General features: G+C 44.3%; 1 protein-coding gene across 2 annotated transcripts; it reads right to left on the bottom strand.

Annotated features, from left to right (window-relative positions):
* Nucleotides 1–2,030: 2,030 nt before the first annotated feature.
* bmf2 (BCL2 modifying factor 2) lies at nucleotides 2,031–16,200 on the bottom strand. Of its 2 annotated transcripts, none has more exons than XM_062467334.1 (4): nucleotides 16,106–16,200; nucleotides 12,899–13,090; nucleotides 10,710–10,945; nucleotides 2,031–6,098 (listed from the first exon to the last, which is right to left on the bottom strand). In XM_062467334.1, the coding sequence occupies exons 2-4, from the start codon at nucleotides 13,065–13,067 to the stop codon at nucleotides 5,979–5,981; spliced, it is 525 nt and encodes a 174-aa protein (XP_062323318.1). In that variant the 5' UTR covers nucleotides 13,068–13,090; nucleotides 16,106–16,200; the 3' UTR covers nucleotides 2,031–5,978. The 2 variants fall into 2 exon arrangements, with proteins under 2 accessions (XP_062323318.1, XP_062323317.1); XM_062467333.1 differs by having other exon boundaries at nucleotides 16,050–16,197.
* Between the last annotated feature and the right edge of the window lie 6,727 nt (nucleotides 16,201–22,927).

Raw genomic sequence — 22,927 nt, 5'->3', positions numbered from 1 at the left:
AGAGAGAGAGAGAGAGAGAGAGAGAGAGAGAGAGAGAGAGAGAGAAAGAAAAAGAGAGAGAGTCTCTGGCTGGGTAGAGGCGTGACCCTGGGGAGATAAGCAGTACAGCCTGGGTGTCTCCCTCAATAAGCGCACCAGAAGAACAGAGAGGGCTTTGTCTGGCAGCTTCAGGGCTCTACAAAAGTGCTGATCCAAGCAGGCCCTCTCCCCCTCCCTCTCCCCCCCCCTCCCCTCAGCCTCCCCCCTCATCTCTATTTACCAGAGTCCCAGGGGACCAAGCATGCTGCTGGAGGGAGGAGGCTGGGGGGGGGGGGAGACAGGGAGAGTGTAGGAGTGGGTATGAGAGGCTGGAGAGGGAGAAGGGGCGGGGGTGAAGGAGGAAGGGAGAGAGTGGAGAACCAGAGTGGAGAACTAGTGGAGCACTAGAGTGTTGACCTAGAACCAGCTTTTGTATATGTGTGTGGAGAGAGCAGCATCATCCACCTGAACAGGGTTTTATGTTCCATGCAGCATCGTAGATAAAACTGACACTGACACTTCTGAGAGCTGTCAGGGCTTCACATCCCATATAGTGTTGACACTGCAAAATTCCGTAAGTGTACTGAGGAGAGAAAGTAGATGTTGTTTACTGATGTAAACTACGGTAAACTATTGCTCATGGGTGCTGACAGAAACTTACTAACGTTTAGAAGTTATGCCAGACTGGTTTGAAGAGAAAAGCCATATGTCTGACTGAACACTGGTAAACTTATTATGCAACAGGCATGAAAGTGTGACAAATTATGGTGATAAGGACTGTGTGTCCTATCCATACCCTAACACAAACAGTAAGATAACTATTTTAAAGCTATTTATGTTGGTATGTTCAAAAGCATGACATTCTCCTTCAACACCCTAGGCTATTCAAATAGAAGCCTTGCTCAAACACTGTTCAAACACCAGTGATTTGCTTTTCACTATTTCAAAGTCCACCACAGGTGACATAACTACGACAACAGCACACAAAACTAACCCATCCTATATCTGTGTTCCAAAGACACGATACCAGATTTGGCTGAGGTACCACTCCTGAGGTATCACGCCTGACGTACCACGCCTGAGGTACCACGCCTCGCCTGAGGTACTACTCCAGGCATTTAGTTTAACGAGGGAACTCAAAGTCTCTCAGTCAGTTTTGGGGTCATGTCTGTCTGCAGTCTCTCAGTCTCTCTCTCTCTCTCTCTCTCTCTCTCTCTCTCTCTCTCTCTCTCTCTCTCTCTCACACTTACACACAAACAGTCCCTGCTGCACAAGTCTGTCCAAACCAGCCAGTCAGACCCTGAAGGCAATTATCCTCTCAGAACAGAGGTGACACTTGTGTGAATCACAGCTTATATAAGTTCTTCTCACTGTGTGAGGGGAAACCCCCAGCCTCAGAGCTTTATGAAATGCTTCCATTGTTTAAGGATGAATATTTCCACAGGGACTGTCATTAACAGAGTTGATCTTGACACTAACAACAACCAGCCAGCTAAAAGAGTTGCTTCCCGTTGAGGATCAGATTTGTTGACATTTTAGTTCCTCACGATTCCCGATTTAAGGTGCAGAAGCACGTTTCGGTATAAACTTCCGTCATTAAGATGAGCGACCTACTTAAAAATTTTTTTTGAATGTTTCATAGGAAGTAAATCAGCATGACCTGATATGACTGTGTTGCTCCTGCCAAGGTTTCCTACGTTTATTTATGTATATGTTTTCTCTCCTTTTAGAGTTCATGGTTAGGAGCTCTCCCTTGTCCTCTCAGAAGGTTTAGGTTGCATTTGATCAAGTCTTTGTCACTTCATAAAAAAATTTACACAAGTATTACACAAGTAGTGTGCGTCAAAAAGTGCATTTCTATAGATGCATTATTTATTGGTAACTTCTGTAAGGTTCCTTGGAGAAATAACATGAGACGTACTCTCAAGACATTTTCATTGTGTGTCTGGTGCACTCGAACAAAGAGAGTAATACTAAAGGTGAGAAATGAACAGGAAACACAAGCAATTGGAAACTTTCTTAAAATTTTAATGAAAAACCCCAAAAAGAAAAAATTAACAAAAGAAAAAAAAACAGCAATGTACCCATTTAACAACAAAGAAAATTCTGAGAAAATGTAAGATTTGTAGAGCCAAGCTCTTATGTACAGCATATTGCACTAGACCCCCCCCCCCCTCCAACCCCATCCCCCCCATGTTCCACGCTGACAACCGTGCGGGGCGCACAGAACAAAGTCTTCAAGATCTCACAGCCGATGTTTCACAAAACTGCTACATTTGGACTGGGTCTCACTTCATACACGCATGGATGTGAGATCGGAGACGGTTCTGAGCGCTCAGTGTGATGTGAAGGCAATGACAAGAGACTCCTAAAACACAGTGCAGGAGTTCAACATATGGTTGACTGTTCAGTTCATCTTATCCAAAGATCGATTGTGGTTCTTTCAGTTATGTTACATTCAAACTCTTAAGAAAAACAGATTTCAGGAATGTTGGACATGCATTTTTACTTCAAACACATCTATATCAAAAAAGCCCTTGAACTGAGAGAGACACAGCGGACTTGGTAAAAAATGCCACAACATTTAAAAAGCAATTTTTTTTTTTTTTAAGGCAAAAACTCTTGATGACAGATTCATTTTACAAAAGTATGCAAAAGTTTTGCTATAATATGAAAAAGTTTAAGAATTGCTGAAGTTAATTTTTGTTTTGTTCATAAAAACACAAATCACAGCACTTAACAATTGAGAATATGAAACCCTTCATGTAAAATTCCAAAAACCGAATTGAAAAAAACAAAGCCCGATATTAAAGACACTGAAGTTTGACCGTTATCACAAATGTTTCAATTAAAAGGAGGGTTGCAAAAATAGCTGTATAGCCACCAGTGTGTTGACGTCAACATCAAACACACGTCAACTACATACCCCCGTCCCTCGTACAAATAATACTGGGCACCTTGGTGTCTCATTCCTCCATGTTTCCCAACCCTACATCCCAACTAGACTGCAGGTAAAGCACAAAAACCTAGGCGAACTAGGTGTATCCAGCATTGTTTTGATATAGAAGAGGGTCTAGAAGAGACAGATCAGGAGAAAGAGAGGTGCAACAAAAACAGTTATATAAAAAGTATATTTTTTCCAGTGCATGTTGATAGCAAACAGTTGTTTTGATATTAGGAGTTGAGGGTGACCGGCTGGGACCTGTGTGAGTAGGGTCAAGGGTCAGACTGTGCCCTGGTGGGTGGATATGGAAAACCTGTCAGCGTATTAGGTTGGAAACAACCTAATACGTTTCACAAAATATGGTATAAATGTCTATTCTATTGAGGGCACAAGACCTGCCTCTGTCTCCATATGGGTACATCTGGGAGAGGTGAGTGAGTGAGCGGTCTACCTCACGTTAAAAGTGTAGGATCGTGTGGCTGATCGGATGCTCACAAGGCACATTTGTACAATTGTACATTTTGATTGTCCATTTTGTATGATTTCTGGAGACCCACAGTTTGGGAGGCACATGGCTTTTTTTTCTCAAAGGCCAACCTCTTGACTCACAGGCACAGCAGATCACATGGTACTGAATGCACATCAACTATGAAAAACAAAGAATCTGTACACATTTTGATATCTATACAGTAGCACTGACCAAATGTACACAAAATAAATTAAAATAAATTACTCCAATGAAAAGAAAGAAAAAAGAATGAAATGAAACAGAAATTTCAGAAAGTGCAAGGAGTAGTTAACAGTGGTAAGACCATTAGTGAGTGAAAGAGAGAGTTGTCGAAGCTTCTTCAACTGGCTCAGTGTTCAGGGATTGCAGGAAACAAACTTTTGATTCAGTTTTTCCAGTAAGTTGCGCTTCTGAAGACGTTTCTCTCTCTCCTACACCAGTCTAACACTTACAACCAGAGCCCGGTGCTGACCACTCGTAATTCTATTTGGTCAGAAGCCGATGAAATCGGCCCATCGTTGAGCTTCCATGACGGGCGTTATATGGCTCAATAACTACTCCCTGAAGAATATTAAACTAAGAAGATTATTTTTTTATTACAGAAGAGGTAAACCCATCAGTGTCTTTAAACATATTCATATTATAATTTTTTACAAAGATGTTATTGTCTGGTGCAAATACGTTTAATTAAAAAACAAATGGTGGTTGTTGTTTTTCCGAAATGCTGCTGTATTGCGACAGTTGTTACTTAGCAATCCAAGGACTTCCATTGAAAGGGTTTGATTCAGTCAGTGCTTACAGCAGGGCTTGTGGCCACTGCTGGCAAAATTCATTATCCAAGCAACCAAAAATCTGTTTTGTTTTATCTGAAAGCATTGAAGCAAAAAGTGAATTACTCTTAGAAGTGATTACTATCTTAGAAGTGATGCAATGAGAATGGGGGAAAGAGTAAAAATGTTGAAATGTATTTCATTGAACTGACAGACATCCAGTCTGAATTGACAGATTGCCTCTTCAGAGAAATGTTCTTCCACGCATTCCAATTTGATTGTAAAAATGCAATTGATACCTAAGATTTGTGTACCTTTCCCTGGCCACCATATTGCTCTGTTAGTCCTCGGGTTGCTGATTACAACAATCCGATCGACCACAGCCAACCCCTAGTGCAGCACAGATAACGCATTGGTGCAACATCCCAGGATCAGTGTGTCTGTGGTGATTGTCAAACCAACCGCAGGAAAAAATCCTGAAAAAGCGCTGAGAAAAGATTCATTTTTACCAGAAGCTTCTAATTTTGGTGATTGTTCAGCTGCCTACTCTTCAGCTCCACACAGAGACATATGAGATCTGAAAAACCAAACCTTTGGACAGATTTTGTGCTTGAGCTATGATTTTCTAATAAGGGCTTTCACAACCACTCGGTCAGAATAAATTCTCTCTTACACGCATGCACACACACACACACACACACACACACACACACACGCACACACACACACACACACACACACACCTAAGCATGGTAAAGAAACCTTAAATTGATGCTCAAACAGAAGATCTGGCCCAAAGTCAAGGTTACATCTTCAGGTTGACTTGAATGCAGACCTTTCCTTCTATCTTAGCATTCTCAATAAATACAGATTCAAGTACACATGCATTAATCCTGGCAAGAAGACAGATCTGATAATCATCTGGATCCACAATCCAGGAAATGTGGCCGCCTCAGAAAACACAAGAGTGGGATTTCAAACCGCTGGTGGTTGAGACCAGTGAAAGACACGGGTGAAGTCACTGTCCCTCCCTTCTGCAGTAGAGATCACTGGGACACACAGTCATCTTGACCTCTCTCCACACCACAATCTTTAGGACACGCATGTTCAAATAGGCCAGTGTGGAACAGTTCCGTTTTTTTGTTTTGTTCAGAGAGTACATTTGGAGATGTGCCTGTCGTCATGTTTAAGAGTGGGTAACTTCAGCACAGGAACATCCAGGTCCACAGCTCGGTCCTCTAATGGACCACTTTTGTATTTCATCAACCTGTTCTCTTTTCCTTTTTGCATGTTTTAGAAATGTCCTTCCTACTGTGACTGGACAGAATAAGGCATTCCCAAGACTGACGAAGGTCCTTCAAGACATGAGATAGAAAAGGAAAATCACAAATAAAAAGAGTTATTTACTGTACAAAATAGTTTTCATCTTACACATTTTTGAAAATATCTCTTCAAACTGAATGGCTTCTTCTTCTTCTAGTGGAGGCAGAAAGAAAACGTGATTGAGTCTCTGTCCAGCAGCGACCAGCGCTTTCTTCATCTCATCTTAATCTTTGTCAACAAAAAAAAGAAATAAAAAAACAAAAAACAAAAAAATAAACCATCAACAATCTGAAAAACCTCCAAACCCGTGTTCCATCATACAGTGCCATATAGAAGTCCGGTCCCTCGTTTTTTGGAGGAAGATGGAGGGGAGCCCAGTGTGGACCCAAGGGGGCTGGAGAGAGGGGCCTCATCCTCATCTCTCCCCTCCTCTGAGCTGGGGGGGTACAGGGGCCTCTCTCTGGAACAGGAACCCGTAGAAGGCCATGGTGAGACGCATCCAGATGGGCAGCTGGTCCCTCTGATGCCTCAGGAACTGAGGAGAGAGAGAGAGAGATAGGGGAGAAACCAAGGTTATTAGTATTGGAGTCGAACCCACATGGAAGTCCTTAACCGTCAATCAACATCACAATCCCCCATCTTTATGGTTATGAAAGTGTTCATCTCTTTCTGGAAACAGTCAGTGTGGGCCCGGGTGATTCCTGTGTTCACCCTGATGCCTGTGAAGTGCAGTGCCGTGGAACCCAGACGTCTAGGAGCAACACAGAAGCAAGTTGTGTCCACAACAGCAGTTTGTGTTTAGTGTGCAACACGGCAAAAAAGAGCAGTCTGGCTGCTAAGGAGAGGCCAGGACCCAAAGATAGGGAGAGAGCACTGACCTAGATACCTCCCTCCCTCTTCCTGTCTCTCACTCTGTCTTTCTCGCTTTTATTTGTCTCTCTCTCGCTCTCATGCTTTTACTCATCAAATGAACCGACCCATGAAAAACAACACCTGCAAACACCATAATAGAACGAAACAGAAGGGAAAATCCAAGTGGAGGCGGATCAGCAGTGACCACAATGCAAAACACACCTTTAAAACACCTTCCGGCCTTCCGGCATCAGAGTAAAACCCTCCGAGCTAGTCTGGTTCTCCTTGTCGCTCAGACAGCCAGGAACTGCTGCATAGCAGCCCCGTGGAGAACAGGGCCGATAAGACAATCACACTTAATAGGATTAAGGAGCTGTAGAGCCTGGGCTGTGAGTGATATATCTGGCACTGGCTCCACCACACAGGAGTGTGTTTAAAGCTTATAGGTGTGACGCAGAGGCGATGGAAGGAGTTGAGACAAGGGCCAGGCTAATTTCACTAACAGTTGGCAGAAACCTAAGGGAAGGGAGGAGAGATATGAGGTGTGAGGAGACACCGGAGGAACAACTGACAGACTAGAGGCTTTAGAAGGGTTTGAGATAACAGGATGAAGTCCATGTTATAGTAGTGCTGTTATAATTGGCTGACATCAGGCTACTGCATAGGCAGGAAAGAGTGTGAGAAAGAGGAAGAGAAAGTGAGGAAAAGAAAGAGAAAGGAGCCAAATAAGCAGGTGGGGGAGGGGTTGGAGGCTAAATGATACCTACATTTAATATGTGGTTTCTCTTTATGGCTTTTTGGTTGATGTACACCAGTTCTGCCCAAATTAGACATGAGGTTCTCTGCCTGATTATAAACAATCTCTGTGCTGGTCTGTATTTCAAAGAAAGCTTCACGTATTTCATCACTTGTCTGTCCCTCCTGATGGAGAAGTTACCAGAGTAATTATTATAACAAGGCCCTCGCTCTGGAAAGGAAGCTGGCACAACTCCCCATCCTAAATCTGTCACTTGTGCTGGGGAAGAGAAGCCCTCCAGGACCAGAGACATGAAGAACCTCCCGCAAAGACACTCTCCTTTTCCCTCTCTCTCTCATTGCTTCACTCTTTCATCTCTCTCCCCATCTCTCTCCTCATCCCTCTCATTTCACCTCAGCTAAGCTCCCACTGGCTTTCTGAGCAGCCTGGCTGTAGATTGCAACGGGTTGCATAAGCATCTGCCAGTTTCGATCTCTCTCTCCCTCGCTGTCTCTCTCTCCCCCCCTCTCGTTCCGTCCCTCTCTGCCTCCCTCCGTCCGTCTCTCCCCCCCCCCCTCTTGTTCCAAAGAGCTGAACGAAGTTCTTTACCACCCTAGCAATCAGTGTCCGCCGCAGGCGATTTGATGCAGCACATGCAGACAGAACAGAAAGGAGCCAGCGCCACTAAATGGAACCCTAATTGTCCCTAATTGTCTTAATGCTATGCTGTGCAGCTTGTTTAAATACTACCCTGGGCTTGTTTGACTTGGGGCTTCTTTCTCTGCACTCTTTCGGGGCTTTAGTGGAATAGTACGCTCTTTTGTTTGGTCTTACAAGCTGAATGCATGCTCAAAAGCAGTGAAACCAAACTGGGACAGGATTCTGAGAGGACAGCCGGGCGTGTTTGCTTATGAGAAGGGGCGGTTGGACATCCTGTACATGACAGAGGGGCATACTGTGGCTTTCTTTGCATGAGCAGAGTCTCCTTATCTTCCACACTTGGTAACCAAATACAGCAGAGTAGTCGACTGCCATCTTCAAACCTAAGAGATAAGACATGGACTACACAGACACGCAAAACACTTACATTCCCCACAAACACGACGCAAACACTCCACCTCCTCACATCTCCCTGGTTACCGTATGCAACACACGAGCGCATGGGAAAACGCATGCAAGCAAACACAAACACATCTGACTCCTATTCACACATAAGTCATCACGAGCACACATAGGCGCAAACAAGTAAACATACGCGGGCACGCACACCCACAAGTAACACACAAGGACACATGCATTCGCGAGCCGACAAACTGTGACACATTTTATAGGGAGGTGACTACAAGAGGCTCACTACACTATAAAACATTCACACACGCTGCTTTCGATATTAGACGTGCTATGAACAAGAATGTCCGTTTGTGTATTTGAATAACTCCTCAATAACCCAGCTGAAACATCAGATAACGGAGAGGTGATATAACACAATGTTACCTATACAGTTCTTTGAGAACAAATTTAAAAGTGATTGCTCTTATCTTGCTCTGTCACACCACGGCAAACCACAAGCACATAACGTAACACACACACACTGCAGTCAGCGGGGCGAGTAAGGTATTGTGGGTAGCTGTCACGTTACTGGCTGCGTCAAGAGGAATGAGTCATTGTCTATTTATAGCCTTGCATATAAACAGAGCCCAGTCTACCCAGACACAGTATTGCTAGCACTGGTCCCTGTCTGGCAGATGAAACTCTACCTCTGCCTCTCACTCTCTCTTTTAAGCTCTCACATTTTACTTCCCATTTCAAACTCTCCCTCCCTCTTAAACTCTCATACTCTCAAGTTCTCCCTCAAACTCCTTCCCTCACTTGAAAACTAACTCCCTAACTCCACTAGATTCTCTCTCTCTCGTCCTCTCTCATCCTTCGCAGTTGAGCTGTGCTTATCAGCTGCACCTCATTATCACACAGCCCACATGGAAAACACCCAGATAAGACCGTATATCCCCCCTCCCCACTTACTCGTCAACAAGATGAGGACCAGACATGAACTACTTGCCATGATACTTTAGTCAGCTTGACAGGCTTTTGTTTGTTGGTTTCCAGAGGGACAATGATACTGGCCCAGACGGTCATCGTCCCTGACAGTATCGTCTCAGTCCCCAGAGAGTAAACACAGTAAACTAAGCCTGAGGCTAATGGGCGTGTCGCCAACCCATGAGGCACTGAGCCTGACTGTAGGCAGTCACCTGTCAACACCTCAGTTCAGCTGAAGTCGTGTGTGTGTGTTTCAGGTCAGAGCTATAGCTCGTGGTTGGGCTAGTACCATCTCCTACACATTTCCATGATGAAAATTCTCATGGCTGACTGCCAATTGATCTATTGATCTACCAAGGGGTTGTGATCGCCACTATTGTGCCTCAGGGTTTTTTGCAAATGCCGTAGATGATTTCCTGCCGTGTACACCTCCTAGATCACCAACCATCTAAACACATTAGATCCCATCAGATAAGATATCAGATATCGCCATGGTGATAAGAAGTGATAGACGTTTGATATTTTAGGAAGTGGAGAAAGAAGTGGAGAGAGAAATGTGAATCAGGTTAAGTCCATCAACAGGAAGGACTCACCAAGTTAATCTCTGCCTCCATCATCTTCTCTTTTTTTATTTTAAACGCTAGAAAAAAGGGGAGACAAATGGATAAAGGGAATGGGGGGGGGGGGGGGGTCACTGTCACTGCAGCCTGTTGTCCTGCTCCTTCACACGCTGTAAACCTGACGGTACCATTCCGGAACACTTTGGAGGGAGTTCTGAGCTATTGGAGCTGTCAGCGTTATGACATGGACAATAATTCACTGGAACCTTGACCATTGTGATATTGGTTAGCAGTATTTTACAGCAGCAGGACGTTTTTCATTGACCCACATCTGAGACAGTTGGAAGGGTTGACTATTACTGGATAGGTTACATGTGTCTTACAATGGTTTCTGTGTTCCGGCAGTAAAAAGCCACAAGCCTTTGCGGCAGTGGGTGGCCCTGTGATACACCACTCACATAAACGCACGCATGCTCTCTCTCTCTCTAACTATCAGAACCAACCAACTTGCCCTGCTCCATCTTTCTTCTCAACCGGTTGAAACAAAACAGCAAACATTTCATCCAGCTGTTGCCTCCAGAGACCATCCTTCAGTCTGGTTCTGCAGGTGTTGAGCTCAAGAGTAGGACACCTGTCTGTCTTCTCTGAGCAAACACAGTCTGTCAGGAAACGGAGAACTATGTTGTGGCAAATCCTAGTCTAAGTGAGTGCATGGCCATGTATGGGTGTATATTATCAATTATAGTATTTTTTATCCAGTTTGCTCATTTATGGTCTGGGTGTTTAAATGAGTGATCATTTTTTCTTTCGACATTGGATCCTCTCAAACAGCCATACTGACTGTAGTGTTGCCATAAACAACGGATGGTGGACGGATGGAAATGTTTCGTTCTTTATGAAGATACGACACCCAACCCCATCGTCCTATCCCATTCCCAACTCAAATGACCTTTGACCTTACCTGGTGAAGGTGGTCCTGGTCGAACTGGTCTCCGATCTCCCGGAGCTTGCGGCCTATCCTTGCCTCCGTGCTTATCCCCGCCTGCTCCTCCGGCCTTTCTGCCCTCCAGTGCTCCTCCTCCTCGGCCTCCCTCCGATCCTGCTCCTCGTCCTCCTCGTCCTCTGGGCCTGGGTTCCTCCTCTCCCCCCGGTCCTCCATAGGCTCAAACCGAGCAGGGAAGTGGGGGCGGAAGCCAGCTGGGGGAAATGGGAAGGGAAGAAACATTTAAAATAGTGGTTGTCATGGTGACGCCATGAGTCTTCAAGACAGCTGAATGACATGAGACAAACCAACCACACCAATCAGCCGAGATAGGCATATTTGAAGTGCTGTCGCTGACACAGATTCACAGCGTAGAGGTAGGGAAGCTAACGTTTATAGGAGCAGCAGCAGGTCGTGCTCAGGTCTACAGGGACACGCCACAGTTCATGGGTTCCCTTTATGTTCCTTCCATAACAGTACAGATTAGACTCTGAGAAAATCCTTGGCCCTCCCAGACACTGGCCGAGCTTTCCTGATGTACCGGTCCTCTGTGTTTACATCCCCAGGCTCAGCGCTCTTCGTTTCTTTCACGCCGTTTTACTGGCTGTGTTTACTTTACTGCATCTCCGTATCACTGCCTGAAAACCCACCAAGCTGGTTCTACCACTCACGACACCCGCGTGCCCCTGACAGATGATACAGTAGCTTGGAAAACTCTGTGCAGGTGACGAGGGAGAGCAGGCGGAAAATCAAACAACAAACAAAAAATAAACCCCGTTGACCCCTGTGTTTGGGTGGAGACGGCGTGGAGCCGAGTCATCGCTCCTGGCACGCGCTAGTGTCGTCACCGTACGGGACAACAATCACCTCTGTGTCATCTGCTACAGAGACAACCCTATTCTCTTTGTCAACACTACCGACTCTGTACTATCTGTCCTTCTATTCACTGGAAATGCATTTCTTTATATAGATACATTAAACATATATAACTATAAATATCTATATATAAATACATATATCTATATATAGATATATCTAGATATCTAGATATCTATACATATAAAACTGTTTTTTTACAATAATACATATTTAATGTAAAGCACCAAAGTGTTGAGGATTAAATAAAGGATGGTAGGAGAGGAGCCTGTGTTACACCTCAGTGGACTGTGATGGATCACAGTGGGAGTGTTTGTGTGTGTCTGACCTCTGTCCCAGACAGACAACAACAGTCGGCACCTCTCCAAGCGGTCAGACTCAATAAACAGACTGCATTACCCAACAGTTCAATTCAATTACAGTGATGTCACACTGATTCGATTAGATCCCAGTTGATAACATCCAATTAAAATTGGTTGCCTAATTTGTGTGCGTGTTGGTGTATGTTTTTGTATGTGTTGGTGTATGTGTGTGTGCGGTACTTCTGTGCCCATCTGTGAAAATGCAAAAACACTTATGACCAGTACTTGTTACAGAGTGTACAATACCTGGGAAACCACGTAATGTGGGACATAATTTGAATTGCAAATTAGTTTCTGTGTTGTCTTGCTGTCTGTACTGTATGCAAACAACACCCAGATATGGTCAGATGGTCAATCCCCACAATGAAACATAACTGACTGCCAGTTGTGACATCAGCATGAAAAGTGTTTACTTTAATTCCATTAATGTGTACTCTCCTAGTGAATAAGGCCCATTCATATTTGATTTGATCAAATCGGGGAGATCTTTTATTAAATTCAAATGCCACCTAGTAACAAAACTGTTGTCAATAGCAGTCAAAAAATAAACTTTCGTTATTTGTGTGTTTGGTGAATTTCCACAACATCTTTAAATAAAGTTACAAACGTTCCCTTTCATATTTAGAGTGATGAAGCCTTGTTATAAAGGAATGAAAACTTGAAACTAAACTGAACTATGACGTCAACTCTGAAGACTACTGCATTTACCCTTTGGAACATAATGTTGACATTAGGTGCTGTGAGTGAAACACTTCACAGCACTAAACACGTCACTTCACCAGTCAAATAAATGCTGGAGTTAACTTGTTTTAAATAACCCAGTACACTGAAAAAAGGGGATCAATCTCCTAAAAGACACAAGTCGCCTACAATCAACCACTAAAATGAAGGTAAGTGACCCCCCCCCCCAGGCTCCTCCCTCTTTCTCACCGTGGAAGAGCCTGAGAGGCTGGGCCTGCAGACCACAGGACAGCGTGTTGTTGTTCTGGCCTTGTGACCTTGTGGCGTCGGAGGCGGGGTCTTCGTACTTGACGTCCCTGAAGGGCGTTCCCCAGCGCTGTGAGATGGGCCGCGACATGCCCTTCTCCTCATCGCCCATCGGCTGGCTCAGCGGTAGTCTCCCTGGAGACACACACGCATGGGGAACGTGAGTATGCATGGGCTTGTGCGTGCCTATAGGTGTGTGTTTGTATTTGTGTGTGTGCATGTATGTGTTTGTTTGGCCGTAGGTTTAATTACAGGTGTGTATGCATGTGTGTAGATATACAGTTGATATGTGGAAGTTGGGGACTTCAGCCTTCAGTATCGCCAAGTTGCTAATCTATCACTCATGTTAGCTTGTACGAACAGTAGTTACCCAGATATGGTTTAAACATAATTGTGATATCATGCCACCTATAGTACTAAACTAAATCAACTCTCACCAGTCAACCTGTGTAATTGATCAGTATCACACAAAACAAGGACACTGTGACATCTGCTCACAAACATCCAAGCACTTCCAATATCTCTACAAATGTCAACAAAAACAGGGATTTTGGAGTCCAACAACTCGGCCCGTTCCAGCCCGCTGCACCACCCCCACACACACACACACACAACCCCTCCACCCGAGACTCCTCCCCTCCCCAGAATCACCATAATCTGCCTCGGTTTGCTGCGGGGCACCGAATGGCTGGATTAGGCTTCCCTCTGGACAACTTCAGACATACGCATGAGTGGTCTTATCCTCTCCTTCTCTGTCTGTCTGCCCTACTCTCTGCCTCTCTGTTTCTCTGTTTATCGGTTGGCCTCACTCTCTACACATCTCCTGTTTTCCATTTCTCACTGTGTACCACTTTGTTCATCTCATTCACTCTTTCGAGCTCCGTCTCTCCCTCTGCACTTCTCTGTCTACCTTAGTCTCTCCTCAGCCTCCTGATAGCTCTCTTCACCTCTTCATTTCATACACTGCATCTCTAGGTATCTTCTTTCTCTTTGGCTTTCTCTTTGTGCATCTCTCTCAGAAGCCCCACCCCCCTCCCTGTGGTCACTCTCTCTCTCTCTTAACTACCAGCTGGCTGCACTCCTGCCAAGAGAGAGGCAAAGTGCTGGTCCACTAACTCCCGCCTCCCTGACAGAAACTAAAGTTCCTGCCGAAAGCCCACGCATCACTGGTAGCGAACAGCTTTATGGAGAAGGAAGGAAATGAAACAAGTTTTGTTTGCGACTTCCAACCCTCCACATACAAACAGTCACACACACACACACACACAGAGATACACACTCCCTAACTGGCCTCATGCCAGGCAGTGATCTATTGTTTTCAAAAAGGAAAAAGCACCAAACATGCCGAGGTGAAACTGGAAGCTTTGTGGTATTTTGTTCACTCAGTGAAGTAACACCAATCATTTCACCTTCAGTGAAAGTGTCTCTTTGTCTGATGTCATGTCATACTGTAATAGAGCAGAGTATCTTTAGAAGTGTGCAGCACTGGCAGGCTGGGAAGGCTGACTGCCTGGCAGGTTAGAGAAGCTGGCTGGTTGGGGGTAACACTACCACTGTGTCAGTGAGAAGAGTAGTGTAGTGGTGTAGCTGCTTGGTGTAAAAAGCCCAGTGAAAGGGGTCAATAAACCCCTTTAGGATATGTTACAAAACACCTGCCTTTAGTGCTTACTCAGGTCCATGAAGACCTCTACAGGTCCTGGAGAGACTGACCTCAGCTATCTATTGCCTTTCAATCACAGGGCAGTACCAGTCTTCAGTTCCTTTTGGCTGACGACACTAAGCTGGTGAAGCTGCCCCAGACAGACAGAAAGACACACACACACACACACCCTGCCCGTGGCAGAAGGTAGGCCTGCCAACCACCACAGTGCGGTCAGACCGACTCTGATGCTGCAGAGAGTAGCTCCCTCTGCTGCTCCATCTGTGGCCGGGCACACACACACACACACACACACACACAATTCCATCATTCTCTCTCCCCAGGAGGTATGGGGACTGGTTGTGCTCCATACCCAGCACTCACTGTCACTGAGGGGGTGGGGAGATCGAGAGAGCAACTAGTGTGTAAAAGCGGTCATGAACCCAAGTTCACCTTAAGGGAAAGTGCAGGAACCAGGAGCTTACAGTTTGGCACCGTGCTGCATGTTTGTATTTTAGAAAATCAGGATGTAACATATTCAGGTTAAATGAATTCGGCTTTATTGTAAGCCATGGAATCGTCGTGGTCTCCCTCAAATAAACCCAGAAATATGGTCTTAACATTAGACGCTTACTTGAGTTGAATAAATCTCGAGGAAAGCAGAGCGCCTGCTGGAGCGCGCAGCGCCCAGTCATATTTCTATGAAAGATCGTCCGTTCATCTCTAAAACACTGACATGTTAACCTCCACAATATGTGATAACGGCATGCTTAAAAAATCATGAACGCTACAGAATTAACTGTTGCGATCTCGGTAGGAGGAAAATTGCCGTCTGTGACTCCGCGTGCTTTCTGATGTCCCGAGAAATCATGCCACCGAAAGTTTGCACAGTTTTGCTTTTCACACCTTTACGGATGGATCACACAAGTAAATAGAAACAATCCGCAAGAATTGCGGATTGTGAAGCTACTGAAGACATAACGAGCATTAACTACTGTGTGTGTCGATATGAATCAATTTAATTAGAACAGCGTGAAGAAGTCGAGGAGATTTTTGTATTTTCAACTGTAGTGGTTAATAATATTCTTGGCTGAAACAAAAGATTCTGGAATTAAGTGCAGTGGTCTACCACTGCAACTGTCTAACACGAAGTAAATCCGGTAGCCGACTGATTTAGCAAATTAACCTAAATTTATTCATGCAATTAATTGTAACCCACACATCACATGACTGAAGTTTAGTATACAAACAATCCACGGTGGAGAAAGAACAATTTTGCTAACCAAATGGTGTAGACTACACACATCGACTAAGGTCACGATAAAGAGACCTTATAACGATGTACAATGTCCTTCCGTCCGATGTACGGTCCGAGCTTTTTTAGACCTAAACTGTTGCAATTGATCGACAAACTCTATCCGCCCTTTAACAGAAATGCAAAACGGAGTCACCTACCGCCAGCTAGTGTGCGTTCCGTTATGATCGGTGGTATCTTGTCGACTTGTTGTTACCTTGTGACTCCAAGACAGAGCGGCGAGCTGTATCCTTCAACCTGTTTCATTACAGTCAATCCGATGAATGTTTGCTGTTTAACGGAGAATGTTTTTTTCTTCGGTGTTGCCTCTGAAAAACTGGCCCGCCCAGTATATTCTTCGCCCGCCCCTTTCATGAACATGTAAATACATTCTCTTAAAGTGACAGTCAATTGGTTTCATGACATATGTCAGCATGCTCCAGAAATGAGAAGATTAAAGAAGATGATAAGAGATAGGCCTTACTTCTTTATTTAACATTATGTTAAAGCAGATGCATAGCCTACAAGCCTGTTGTAGTTTTTATTGAATTGCCTTCAGACCTTTGTTGACACGCGCGATCAAAGGAGATAACCCATACCATGAATAACATTTTTGTTCTAAACTATTGTATTAATGTATAAAATGGGTCCATATTGGCAATATGATCCTCAAATCCGTTCTGATTCTCTCAAGGAATAAGATAAATCGTTCGTGGGTTTGTTTTGGTGGATTCTACTGCACTGCTTTAAAAGCTTCTGATGACGCATAACCAGCCAATCAGATCATTTGTTTTGATCCCGCCCTCTTCTTCGTGTATTTCTACACGTGGAGGTAAAAAAACACCCCATATTTTCTGAATCGGCACGTGACTAGAAATTTATTTATTAATTTATCGCACTGCGCTCAGCTGACAGAACCGCTACTAGGCAAAATGTAGCTTGCCTATGGACTATTATCAGTTTATGAGTGTGAAGTAAACGGAATAATCTGTCAAGCCACAATCCACACAACACACAAAGCATGTTATGAAGCTATGCAGATCTTCGAAATGTCCTAATGAAATCAAGACATCAACATCACATCATTCCTGAAGAGAAAGCACATAGCCTATGCCATGGTGTAAATAACAGTTGCTGTACAATTTGCCATCATTGTAAAATTAGCATGACTGCATCCTAACCAAATCATGTCTAGTTCTGAGTAGCAGTCACCACGATGACATGGCATGGCAAAATATATGCATGCACAATCTACCGTATGTAGCCTATACTCAATGTTGATATAGCCTATGTTTTATATTTACACATATACCATCGATTTATAGAAGTACAGCGGTGTAGTCTACATCATACACAAGCATTTGAATGCCCACTATAAAATGAGCAGTGATATGGGTGGGGGCTGTTTGGGATATGAGGGACACTTGAATTGACAGAATACGTATGCATATGCTGTATACTATAGTATAGCCTACTACTGCATATAAAAACTGTTCATGTATATATATATTTTCACATACAGAATATGTACATGTATGAGATCCCAGGAGCACAGAGCTGGCACCATTTTCATTCCCCCCCCCCGTCCCCCCTTAGATATGGTGGACCATGCAGTGAAAGAGGCACTAAGGTTTGTTTTAGCTTGAGATATCAGTACATCCGTTTTCCTTTTGGAACAGTTGGATAGACGCAGGCGTTTGCAGATGACATCAGTTTGCTCTGCAGATGGAAGGGGATAGATAGACAACCGTTGCAACATGCCCCTCCCTTGCCCATCTCTGGTGCCACTGGAAAGGGTATGAAGAGTGATTTTCTCATCTCCTAGCGAGGTTTACAACAGGTTTTAGGACACAGTACAAGCAACGCCCCCCCCCCCTCCATCTTGTTTGAGCTGCTGTTCTACAGCTGCTACCCCCAAACACACAAACAGACAGACACATACACAAACATACATATGCACACACATAGTTTCACACTCACACAAACAAATACACGCATACTATTTCCCATCTACCAGGACCACACCCTACTTTTTGTCAGGCTTTATTCTTTTTTTGTTTGTTTCTTTCTATTGCTGTATCGAGTCAGTGAATAAACAGTGAGTATTGCTGGTTATGTAGGAACGTTTTAAAGACTGATGGGTATAAAAGACACCATATGTGCAACTGAATTTAAAATATCCATCAGTTCTGGTGGATAAAGCTTTTTTCAAGTTGCACTGACTGATCGACTGAAAAAAACCTGTCTCATAGCTGGCACCTGTGATCTGGTGTTGGGTCAGATCACTCTACATTTAACCATTTTATTTCGAAATAGTGTCTTTGAAATCCAGTTACTTCCCATTTAAGCCACAAAACTAGTTTTGGAAGATCTTGCAGTATCAAAATATGGTTTAATTGTATGTAATGTATAGTTTCTGTTTGTCATCCCAGAGTAGGACAAACGACATGAGTAACAACATTGAGGCGTGAAATTCTTTGAGTAATCTAGGGGCAAACTCTCCTCCCAAATAGCAATTTTGTTTCAGTTGCCAGCCAGTGTTTGAAACTTGTGGGTGTAATATGAGAGTCATTGGTAATGGTATCGGTAGGGCTGTCAGGAATCATAATGACTGATTATTTCCTCTCTTATTAAATGTCTTTATAAGAATCTGAGAGGTGAATGTAATCCCCACTAGAATTAACAAGTAATATATCAGAACCGCTCTGACATGAGGCGTTCAGAGCTTCTTTTCAAGGGCAGACCGCTCAGAAAAGTAATGAGTCCACTGTGTGTCTCCTTTGAAAAACAAACAAAGAGAAGACAAGAAATGAAACCGCCCAAAACCATTTTTACTGTGGTGTTTATTCTCCCTGTGAATGTTTTAGTATATGAATATGTAAATGGTATTCCCTGAGTAGGCAAAATTGTTCCCCTATCTGTGTAGTTCGCACCAAACTCCCCCATCTCCTATGTACTCAAGGGTAACGTTTTTATCAATTAACAAGGGGAGGGAAGAAGAGAAGCCCATGTTTACCCACACAGAAGCCCTGCGAAGCAAGGCCCTGCGAAGCAAGGCCCTGCAAAGCAAGGCCCTGCGAAGCAAGGCCCTGCAGGAGCTGACAACAATGTTGCTCACAGTTGCACAGACCGAAACAGTGTTCGATGAACTGGCAGATCTAAATGTCATGCTTTTGCGCAATTTGAAACCTTGTTTTAAGTTTCGTTAGCTGTCTGTTGCTTTCATGTGTACTCCTGAGAGGCTTTGAAGGCTCAAGCATCCTTTGAGTTGTTGTTGAACTTGGTACTTGTCATTTTGAGTGAAACCACCACTTCTGGTGTCATGTGCAGTGACAGGCACTCTGTCCAATTTAGTTTTCTTCCGGGCGTACTGAAGTATATTACCCACATGAGAATACCACTGAGACACTCCACTTTGAGTTATTATAGACCACACATTGCCATCAAGAGTACAAAGTCTTTCAAAAGATAGAATGTCTTACATTTCATGGCTGTTATTTCAATCTACTGATGTTTTACCTAGTTAATTCTCCTTGTCTCTTCAATACATACACAATTCATGTTACATTGCTTCTGTGTTTACCGTGGTAAATATAAGGTTGTCTTCCCCTCCTTTACCTGATCTCTGCTGATGGGTGGGGTATAAGGAGATGGTACGAAGAAGCTCAAGATGCCACAGTTCAAAGGCTGTGGAAGCTTTTCCCTAAATCATCCTCCTCCTATCCATTGTCAACAGGCCCACAGTTTAACCTAGGTAACTGGTGGATTGGGTGTATATGTGTGACTGGTGTGTATGCCAGCATGTGTGTACTGTATGAGTGTGTGTGTGTGTGTGAGCGTGTGTGTGCGTGTGTTTGTAAACAAGGCTCTCTCCGGGTTCATCCAAAGGTAACGTAACAGAAGCTCAGAACCCCTCCTGAGAGTATTACATCTTCACCGTTCCCTTTCACACCACAACTGGAACTTGGAATGAAGGTAAGCAGTCTGGATAAAGACAAAAACAGAATGCAATGAGCTCATATCTATGAGGATGAAGGTGTTATGTGGAAACTGCAGCCGTCTCTATAGACTCGAGCTGTGAAGGCTTTGAGAAACTGAGCTGCAGCCATATTCCAGAACAGTGGAACCGTCAAACGTAAACAACACACTCCTACCCGACCGCTTGTTGACAGGTGTCTGGTATAGTCACCTAAAGAGTCAAATTTGCTAACGGTTGGGATTTGGAAAGTGATGGCTTCTTGTATTTTATGATGAAGAGGACATGTTGTTGTTACAGTATTACAGAGTGTATAGAAAAAGGCTATTATGTTCACCTCAAATGACTCCGAGCCCTCAGACGACCACGCCATTGCTTCATTATTTCATTTAGTTATCAAAAACACAGTAGCTGTTGTGAATCCACCACAAGTGGGCGATTAATGATTCCGTAGCCATCTGCGGCCATCACAGTTGACCGGGCGATAGTTTGAACTTGTTCAACCCTCCCATGTGGTGCCCTGGAGGGAAAGCAGAGCCTGCATGGCTACAGTGGTCCTCCGTTTCCTCCTCCGCATCCTCATCCGCTTGCTGCTCTCCCCTTTAATCCTGGCAGCCCAGCGAGTACTCAAGTGGCAGTGAGGGGATTTTGGAAAACTCCATGTCAGATGTGATGAATTGCTTTACTATGTTGTTAGGGTGGGGTTTTGGGGAGGGCGGGGGGCAGAAGGGTTGTTAAGTGTGTATGTGTGTGTGTGTGTGTGTGTGTGTGTGTGGGGGGGGGTGCTGAGGGGGGGCAGAAGTTAATCTTATTATCTTGTTAATCTTCAGATACTTTAGATGTGACGTGAGCAGTGCAGCTGCCCGTGCAATAAGGGAAGCTGTCATCGATACATTCACCCCCTCCATCTAACACACAGTTCACTCCCTTTATATCCCCCTCTTTATAGCTTTGCAGACTTGTCAACCCATTTCCTAAATGCTCAGATAGACTGCAGGTATCTGTAGAGGCTTTTGCAAGGATAAAAAAAAACTGAAAGCTGGGCTAAATCATTGAAGAAAGCAGCAACGGATGGAAATAGAGCTAGAGCTGCTCTGTTTCTACGGTAACTGTGGTTGGGGAGGTACCATGGATGGAAGTGGAAGGGAAAACAAACCGCGCCTCTCCGATGGCAACAGCGCAGCAATTGGTTCTCGTTTCCTGCGAGGACAGGAAGAAAAAAAAACATAACAAAGTCCCTTCGTAGCCCAGGAGACACAGTTTGATGTTGCATCAGAAAGCTCCAACAAGAGGCAGAGCAGAGTACATAACACGCACACACACAAACACACACACGTGCATGCATGAACATACACAAACACACAAACACACACACAAACACACACACACATAATCACACGCTCCACTTCACCCTCCAGCCCCTCCCATCCCTCCCTTCTCCCGCCAAAACATCCTCAGCACGTGAATCCTGCCTGGAAACCAAGAGGAAACTTCCGCCTCCTTCTGATTGGCTGTGTTCCCTAGCAACGGCGTTTGCCCAGCCAGCCAGTAAGATGCAGCGCATGAGGCACACTGACCCAATGAAACAGATTACTGAGAGAGGCGGGCAGGCGTGGTGACCTGGTAACAGTCAGGAGAGGCAGACTGGGAGGGCTGGTGGGGGGAGGAGAGAGGCTTGCTCTGATTGGCTCCGAGCTGTCTTCTCTCCTCTAATTGGCTTCACAGGCTCCTCTCTTTTCGGTCATTCATACATTTCTCTGGGCTTCTTCATCCCCTGCCTCTCCTCTCTCCCAGGCAAAGCTGCCACCCTGCCCCAGAGGAAGTCCGGTGCCCAAGGTCAAGGCAAAGACGGAGCCACGGTCACATCCCAATTGGTCCAAAGGAACCTTCCTAGTAACAAGTCACATGGGTGTTGTTTTAAAAAGTTTGTAATCAACAACTTATTTTTTTGTAGCAAAATAACACAACTAATTGTTGTTGTTATTGTCTTGGACAAAGGAAGAGCTGTGATCAAAAGGAATTGTAATGTTTTTAACAAATAAATAACTTGAAATGCTACAGATCTTCAGGCAGGCCAACATTTATTTAATGGAAATGTTTACATTGTTGAGGGATAAAGTATACATTGTCTGTGGTTGTGGGTGATTATTACTGACTCACAGCCATGCTCTTGTTGTTGGGGAGTTAAGTCAACAGCCTCCAGGATCAGAGGTTTATGCTGAATAGTTAATGAGTGGGAGAGAGACCGGCTCACTCCTTACATGCTGTTCTCCAGCACTTTAGCTAATTTAACACATCTTGCAAGCAAAGAGGCTCCCAGGCAGAAGCATTAATGTAGCGACTTTAGCAAAAACACTAAGCAATCACTGTAGGCATCGCACACAGCCTACTTGGTTTAATAGAACAGTTGAGAAATAGCTGAAAGTGACTTTATCGCCTCTGCAGAGTGGGACTGAAGTGGAAGTAAGTTAGTTATTGTTAGAAGCATGTATATCTACGTGTAACATAGGTAACAACAGTGATGAATGGGTGTTCGTTCACCTAGTTATGTAATATTGATCAACCTCCCCTCCCCTCCTCACCTCCCCCACCACACACACAAACACAACACCGTTGTGTAACAATACAATAAATGAATTATGCAAACTGCTATGAACAGGATGCCAAGACAACCATTAGATTAGATAGTCGACTGTGGTGTACAATAGAAATATATAGCAAAGTCTCAGCTGAAGGGAGACTGTTGACTGTTGAATGAAGCCTTGCCTCATTCTTCACAGTGAGACAAGCATGATTGAAGTTTGTTGTGAGAGCTGTCATGATTTGTGTCTCTTCTGGTAGGTGATAGCCATCAACATGATGTCTGTGTGGAAAGGAGGCTCAGAGCCAGCCTCAAGATAATGTGATTTTGCATGTGAGATGTGACCCTGCCACTGACAGTAGGCTTTCAGAACCTTATCAGTTATAGTCAAGTAATTTATAACTAAACAGCCTTCAGAGGTCCCACACCTGACACGATGAAAAACTCATCAAACGTTTGAACGTGTGCACTGTGATTCTACT

The sequence above is a fragment of the Osmerus eperlanus genome, chromosome 8 (assembly GCF_963692335.1).
Source record: "Osmerus eperlanus chromosome 8, fOsmEpe2.1, whole genome shotgun sequence".
NCBI classification, from domain to species: domain Eukaryota; kingdom Metazoa; phylum Chordata; class Actinopteri; order Osmeriformes; family Osmeridae; genus Osmerus; species Osmerus eperlanus.
This window is presented reverse-complemented; position numbering and strand designations above follow the sequence as displayed.